General features: G+C 35.9%; 1 protein-coding gene across 1 annotated transcript in view; it reads left to right on the forward strand.

Moving 5' to 3' along the window:
* Positions 1 to 8,630, forward strand: part of NBAS (neuroblastoma amplified sequence) — a 611,780-nt gene that overhangs the window by 520,798 nt on the left and 82,352 nt on the right. Inside the window, exon 48 of the mRNA XM_006880668.1 lies at positions 7,627 to 7,822. Within this exon, the coding sequence (XP_006880730.1) occupies positions 7,627 to 7,822 (196 nt within the window). The remainder of the gene's footprint in view (positions 1 to 7,626; positions 7,823 to 8,630) is intronic.

Raw genomic sequence — 8,630 nt, forward strand, 5'->3', positions numbered from 1 at the left:
CACTACGGCAGTGTAGTAGGATTTGAAATCAGGGAGTGAGATACCTCCTACCGTTCTTCTATTCTTAAGGAGTGCTTTGCTATTTCCTAATTTTAAACCTTCCAGCCTTCCCTTGCTCTGTTCAGATAACAGCTTCTTGATCTAAGTATAAATTTCACATGAGCATAATTAATTGTTGTGGGATTCTCATTCTTCTGAATGTTAGCCGTAGTTTATAATGATCTACCTAGGCAAATGCCTTTGCATAGCCAATAAAGATAGTCTGGTATTCTCAGCATTCAGCCAGGATCCATCTGATATCCGTGTTTCCAGCACGCCTTTTAAACCTGTCTTTAAATTTTGGCAGTTCTCTCTCAATCTACTGTGCTAGTTGTTTTGGGATCATACTCAGCTTTCATGTGATTTTAATGATACAGTTTGATCATTTCCACATTCTGTTTTATCAACTTTCTTGGGAACGGGAACAAATAAAGATAGGTCTCTTCCAGTCAGTTTGCCAGGCAGCTGTAGCAGCTGTCCTCTGAATTTCCTGGTATAGACTGATGAGTTCAGCCAGGGATTTTTCTATTAGGTGAAATATGCCAATTAGTGTCCCAGCAATTCCTGGAGCCATATGTTTTGCCAATTTCTTCACTGCAGGTTAAACGTCTTCCTTCATTATCATTGGCTCTTGTTCATATAATACTTCCTAAAATTTTCCTAAGCAAACCAGTTTTTTGATACAATGCTTCTGTGTATCCTTTCCACCTTTTTTTATAACTTCCTTGATATTCTAGATTTTACCTATAGTATCTCTCAGCATTGCAACTCAAGCCTTGAGTTTGTTTTTCAATTCTTGCAGCTTTAGAAATGCCAAGGAATTTCTTCCCTTTTTATTTTCCAGTTCAAGTCGCCACTCATTCTATTGTAATACATTACTTTTTAGATTTAGGTGGAACACGGGGTCATATTTTAATTCTTATAGACTACTTTTCATTTCTTTCAGCTTCAACTTGGATTTTTACATGAGCAATTGATGGTCTCTTCCACAGTCCACACTTGGACTGGTTTTGACTGCTGATATTGAGCCTCTCCAACAATTCTTTCCACAAATGTTGTCACTCTGATTTCTGTGCAGTCCATCAGGTGAAGTCCATGTGTAAAGTGGCTGTTCGTGTTTTTAAAGAAATTTTTGCAATGAATAAATCATTGAACATACAAAATTCATTCATTCTCTGTTCAATCTAATTTCTGCCTCCAAGACCATGCTTTCTAACTACTATTCCTTCCTCATTGTTTCAGTCTTTTGCATTCCAGCCACCGGTAATTATTAATGCGTCTTCATTATATTTTTGGTCAATTTTGGACTACAAAAGTTGGTAGAAATCTTCAATTCCCTCCTCTATGGCTCTAGTCTTTGTTGTATATATGAATAACATTATTATCAACAGGCTTTCCTTGTATGCTTATGGACAGTGTCTTGTCACTCAGAGCATAATACTTTAGGATAGATCTTGCATTTTTTTCATGAATACAACACCATTCTTCCTCAGTTTTTTATTCCTGGCATAATAGATCAGTTGAGTGTCTGTTCAAAAGGCCCATACTTATCCATCTCAGTTCACTAATGTCTAGAATAGCATTGTTTTTGTCTTCCTTCTAATTTTCGACAACTTGTAGCCTTCCCATATTCATATTACATACGTTTTATGTACCAGTTACCAAAGGGTGCTTGGTAATTTTATGTACCAGTTACCAAAGGGTTCTTGGAAAATCTTCAAGATTTTGAGTGACTTCCAATCTGGGCTTTACATGTAAGACTATATTCTTCTATTTTCATAGGGTTTTCAGAATACTGTTCATTTAGAAATGGATGGTTAATCCTGTTTTTTTTCTTTTGTAATCTGGGAGCTCTACTGAAACATATCCACCATTGGTACCCCTCTGGCATTTCCACAAGTTACTCTCTTACAGCATGCTGACAGACAAGTGCTGTGCTAATAAAAAGTAAAGATTTACAGATTTAAGCTTCAAAGTAATTACCAACGTGCAAATCATTCCCCCAAGACTATGAACTAACGGATAACTAGTTTACATCTAAAAACACACCAAAAATATGTTCATACATACAAATATAATGGTGCAGGACAGCTTTCATTGTCCTGAGCTGAACTATGTAGTCACACTGCATAGCTGCCACTTTTTTCCCTGGTGAAGTAAAGTACCTAATGATATCATAAGTGAACCTTGAGAAGCTATTCCAGATTTGTATGTATTTGACAACCACAAAAATCATATGATTAAAACTGTAATTATGTGCATACTAAGATTAGTATCTTTCTAGGAATTTTTCTTATTAATTTAATTTGATTATGATAATTATTTAGGGGAAAAAAGAACAGCTACATTTTTTACTCTTAAGAATTCCATTTAATAAGGTGTTCATTCTTCCCCGCCCCCAACCCCAGTTCTCACTTATTTCTTCCAGATGGCAAAAGTGGTTCATGGGAACTGATAAATAGAGAACATTCTTCTGGGAAATGTCCACTTTACCCACTAATGTGTAGATAGGAGAGTATACGTAATATTCTTTGTTTAAAAGTGGCAGTTCCTAGTCCCAGCCTGTTATGACCATGTTTGCTGACGTACATATATATTCTTGTATGTGCAAATTTTAAATTTTAAAATGTTGGCATATACTGCACCAAACCAGCCCAACATGTGACTGACTGACTGCCCGTTTATAAACTAAATAGAAAATTTGACAAAGTAACCCCATGTTCCCTTCAGGCTCTCCAATTCTATGACATTTACTTTATATTTACAAGAAATCTCAAAGGTCAAAGTGTTTTTCTTGTGTGAATGCAATATTTTCTTCCCTATTCTGAAAGGGAAAAAGATACCTCAGTTAATTTTGTGCCATGCATCATGATTTGTAAAATTCTTTCCATATTCTAATCATATCTCTTAATTTAGCTTAACCATTTAAATTTCAGATTGATTCATTTTGTTTTAGGCATATGCCATGTAAAATGTAAAACTTCTTTTTTTCAAGTATTAACTCATCTGTTTTCCTAAAATTTGTCTTTACTTTGCGCTCAATAATTGCCTTTGTTTCACTGACATTTTTCTTCCATCTTTTTGTATCATCTTAAATTCTTTCCATGCAAAATTACATGAGAGAGAAATGTTAAGTCATCTTTTAACTTCATCCTGGAACACCACATCTTCAAATTAATATTTTAAAAAATTATTATTGTTATTACTGTTAATATAGGTAATAGTATATTGCAGAAAGTTCAACATTACAACATCCACAACAAAAAAACACAAAATACCCTTTTAATATATGGGGAAAGATGGAAATAAAGTTTCCTTTTATAACTTCTAAAAAGTATAGTTTATAATGTTGTATATATGCTTTGAAATAATATTCTCTTTTTGTTTATAAGAAAGCTCTAGGGGTGAATATCATGGATAGTTGCAGTGCTGACCCAAAGACCATTCCATGGAGGTTTGAATGTCATGTGTTTTATAGCCTCAGAAACCCAGCTCTTGAGTGGGTTCCGACTTGATGCCAATGAGTTTGATTTTTTTAAAAATAAACTTGTTAAATCTTCTATGTGCCACCATAAAATACTATAAAAATAGAATCACTTTTCTTATTTTATTATATTATAGATTTATAATTTATTATTTTTCAAACTTTTTTATCTTGGATATTTTCAAAACTACAAAAAAAAATTGGAAGGGTATAAAAATCATTACCCATGTGCTCTTCACCTTGATTTGCCAACTGTTAGAATTTTCCTTTGATTCATATTCTGTCTTTGTCTATCAGATTATAGCTATTTGCTGATGAGAGTTATAATGAGATTTTTAAAAATCAATTTGAAATAAAAATTGGTATCATTTAGCAGATAAAAATATCAAGAGATAGTATCTAAAGTGTAGCCAAACAATGTTGTTTGTTACTTTTTCTAATGAGCTACCTTTCATTTCTGTGTAATGCTACTGAGTAACATAATATTCATGTGGGTGGGTGGGTGGATGGATGGATGGATGGATGGATGGATGGATGCGTGGATGGATGGATGGATGCGTGGATGGATGGATGGATGCGTGGATGGATGGATGGATGCGTGGATGGATGGATGGATGGATGTTTTTGTTTCTGAGTGCCATCGAGTCAGAGCTGGCCCTTACCTGACCCTTCAGTAGGTTTTCAGAGACAGTAAATCACATTGGTGAATGCTTCCCATCTCTCTCTCCTAGAACAGCTGATGGATTCAAACTGCATACCTTTGCGTTGATAACACAGTTCCTTACCACCAAACAGCCAGAGCCCTCTAAGGATGAATGGTGATATTCATATAGAATGTGGCATTTCTGTTTTAGGAATGAATTCACATTTCTGTTTTAGGAATGAATTCACATTTTCTTATGTATTAGAACTATTAGCAGCTATAGCAAATTCCTCCACAATGTCAAATATTATTAATTGTACAGTAAGTTTTAATCAAAAAGAAGGCTAACTGAAGTTAATGATTTGGAAAACATTGTAATAATGAGCTTTCTATATCAGCTATATGTGAATACTGTTAATCTGCTGGTGCAGTGTTCTGGAATCTGCCTCCAGTTTAGTTCACGTTGCATCATGTCTGACAGTGCAGTCAGATAGCCCGGGTTCAAATACTGGCTCGACCACCTCATGTGTGACTCTAGACAGGTTGTTAAATCTCTGTATAACTGTATTTCCTTTTTAAAAAATAGGGTATGATAATAGTATACATGAAAAACTCTTGACTGAATTACATAATTCACAGCATGTGTCGTAAATGTTCAATAATTTGTTATTAAAATACTTTCATTCTTATTAATCCATTTCAAATCATGGTTATTTTTAGAATTTTGAACTGATCTTCATGATACTAACCTCTTCATATTCCACTCTATTTCTTTTGACCCTTTGGTAAGAGTTGTGTGTTTGGTTGTTTGTTTTGTTGTGTTTTTGTTGGGTTTTTTTTTTTTTCTTCTTTAAATCAACTTCATAGTATGTAAACATATTGTTTGGGCTTAAGACTTTAAACTTCTCTCCACCACAGGGCCTCTTCCACCTGCCCCACCTTCCTTAACTCTCCAGTCAATAACCTGCTTATGATCTTCTCCTGAATGTTTACTTACGTGCCAGATACTGCCCTATGTGCTTTTCAAGTCTTATTTTATGTGTTTATTTGATTTTCAGCAGTTTTGTGAGTTACGTATTGTTACTCCTCTCTAATTTCAGATCAGGAACTGAAGAATAAGATATTGAGTGACTTCTTGTCAGCGTGCAGATGGGATCTAGGCCTGACAACTCCAAAGCCTGGACTTTTAAGTCTAAATTGCTTTGCCTTTAAAGCCTTATATTTCAGCTCTTGGTTACTTAAGTAAGGAAATCATACTTAGCTTTCTCCTCTAATTTGATACCCACATTTGTGCTGTAATCTCTCTCTGAACATACTTGTCCTTGGAAATCCTGTGCCCCTTTTTCTTACTATTCTTTTTCTGTCTGGATGGTGTTTCCCATCTTTATATTTACGTACATTCTGCTCATCCTTTATCATCCTCATCAGGTGCCACATCCTCCGTAAAACCTTTCTTGACTGTCTACTCCTTCTCTAAAGAAGCTCAGATTTCTCTAAGTAAGTCTGACGATATTCTCTCTTAAAATTCTTCTCCATAATTGTATTTTAGGTTCTTTAAAATCAGAAATCTTACAAATTTGTGTCTCAGTATTTATAGGCAATGAGATTATTGCTGCTGCTGATGACTAGTTAATACTCATCTTCTGTGCTACTTACTATGCCGGGGTGCTTTGGATACATTATCTCAACTTACAGCACTGAGAGATATATTCTTTCTCCTGAACTATTCAATGAGCTTGGTAAAGTAATGACTTTCTCCTGAGTTATGAGGAAAAGATAGGGTTAGGATCATAGTTAAGTTCATCAGAGTCTTCCTGCTCTTTCTACTTCCCCCCCAAATTATTTTTTCATTGTACCAAACAGCTATTCACTCTCCACTTAGTAAGTATCCAGGTAGAATTTGTTACATTCCCTTGTGTTTACTTCCTATTTTTGCTAAATTCCTGATATGTAGTGAAAAACGACACTAAGTTAGAAATAATCAAATGGCTTTGTAAAGTTAATACATGCTTAAGGCACTGTCAACAACATTTTATAATTTTTTCCCCCAAAAAATAATGAATTATTTTATTTAATATAAGTTATTATCTAATTTGACAAGTTCATTATTTAGTACACACTGAAAGACATTGTCAATGACATTGTAGATTGATTGGAAGTTTTTGTTTTGTTTTAAATTCTTGAAGTCTCATTATTAGGACATTTCTTTTAAGGTAGGTTAGTCAGTCTAAGTTGTTTGTCCTGTATAACTCAGTACCTTTGTATGGATCTCAAGGACTTAGAGGAATTAATTGTGGATAATGTCTTAAAAGTCATTGATAGTAATTAATTAATATCATCATCAAATAAGTTGGAATGGCCTTTTTGGGATTGCAAGAGACCAGAGTTTAATGTTGTAGTACAGAAGGGTGCAGGATGTTTCTGTGTCTGAACCCTTGTAGCCTTCACAGTTGTGTTAATAACCAGTCACTCATATTTATGATCTTAGGAAGATAAAAAATGTAGTACTCTTACCCTATATGAGAGAACTCTGGTGCCCTAGCCCACAGGGTTACTGCTAACTCAAAGGCTATATCTCTCTGGTGGATCACATCCACCTGGAAAGATGAGAGGTTTCTTCCTGTGTAGTTATAGCCTCATAAACCCACAGGATTGTTGTCTGTGAACTCAATCTGACTCAACAGCAATTAGTGAATGCGTGAACCCTGTATTGAAATTCTAATCACAGTGGAAAGGGATATATTGTTATAGAAAAGCATGAGCATTGAATTAATACTCCATAGTCAGTCATAGAATCAAAACCGACCCATGGCTGACCCTCCAGTGAATTTTCAGAGACAGTTCATCACTTGGGAGGAGACTGCCCATCCTTCTCTCTTGGAGCAGCTGGTGGCCTCAAACTGTGTGCCTTCGGGATTGCAGCACAGCTGCTTGCTACTTTACATGACTTTTAAATGTTTACTGTATCTCTGACGTTTTTGTTGGCAAACGTTGTGGACAACCAAAAGAATAAACAAGTCGGTCTTGGATGAAGGGCAGCCATGTTGCTTCTTAGAGGCAAGGGTGGTGAAACGTCATCTCACACACTTGGGGCATGTTGTCAGCAGGAGTCAGACCTCGGAAAAAGCCATCACGTTGGGAAAGGTCAGTGAAAGAGAAGACCCTCAAAAAGATGTGTTGACTCAGTGACAGTAGGCTTGAGCGTGGTTGAAGATAGTAGTGATGGCTCAGGCTAGGGCAAGATTACAGTCTGGTTGTCCTAGGGTCGCAGGGAGTTGTAGTTGATTCCATGGCAACTAACAATAACAATAATATATGCTCTCTAACATGTAAAGCCTTGATTTTTCTTCTAGGGGAAAATAATACCCAACAATCAAATGTTGAACTCAGTGATCATGTTTGATCATTAAGGGGGCAAAGACTTGTCAGTGCACATTTAACCCTTGACTTTGCCTTACAGAGAGGATCTTGTTTCTTCTGAGGACCTGCTGGGGTGGCTGAGGCCCTTCTGTGGGGATGACGCCGTGCCGGTGAGGCCCCGCATCCGTGTGCTGCAGATCGTGGAGCAGTCCTTTCACCTGACCGAGGAAGATGGCAAGCTCCTGGTCTTCTTCAGAACGGAGGCCGTTGTCAAAGCTGCTTGGCCCCAGAGAGAAGTAAGGGAATATCTGTTAGTTGTATATTTTTTGCTATGAACAGTGATTTCTGGTCATTTCTTAGTTACTTCACTGTTGAGTGAATTATCATTTTGGTGTAGGGTAAATTTTTCCAATAGAATTATCAATCTAGCTATTTAGTATTTGAATATGTACAACTAAGTTTCTTTTACTTTATCCTAAGTTTGAACATGCCATATACATAGCACATTATGTCACACCCACCATTTATGTATCACTTTTCTCTTCATAGAATGTTCAAGATTTTTCACAGTCTCAGTAAATTGTGGTGATTTATTTTTTTTCTGAACGAAATGCAAATCTGAATGGAAATGCAGTCAGCAATTTAATTTCTCCTTGATGCTCTGCGCAGGCGCTAAGATCTTCTCTCTCCTCTTTGATATCTAGATATATCTGTATCTTATAAGTTAAAATTATTAAACATTTAAATGTAGCAGAGATAGGGGATCTTGTCCTTAATTTTTTTCATGGCTCACTTCCATCAATCTCTTCTCTGGACCTTTCCCTTATATCTCAGACCTTTTTTTTTTTTTTAAATCCCCAAGACATTTACATTTTAATTTGAGGAAAAAATGATATATATTCATGGTAACAACTAATTGCACAAGGATTATATGAGAACTGCAGATAATATGTACTCTAAGGAAAAAAGTGTAAAACTGTAGTTTTATGTTGTTGTTGTTGTTGTTGTTATGTGCCGTCAAGTTGCTTGCTACTCATAGCGGCCCTTTGTACAACAGCCCTAAACTCTGCTCTATCCTGTGCCAATCGCACTGTCCCCGACACT

Source organism: Elephantulus edwardii, unplaced genomic scaffold (genome assembly GCF_000299155.1).
Source record: "Elephantulus edwardii isolate Elephantulus edwardi_28Jun2011 unplaced genomic scaffold, EleEdw1.0 scaffold00009, whole genome shotgun sequence".
NCBI classification, from domain to species: Eukaryota; Metazoa; Chordata; class Mammalia; order Macroscelidea; family Macroscelididae; genus Elephantulus; species Elephantulus edwardii.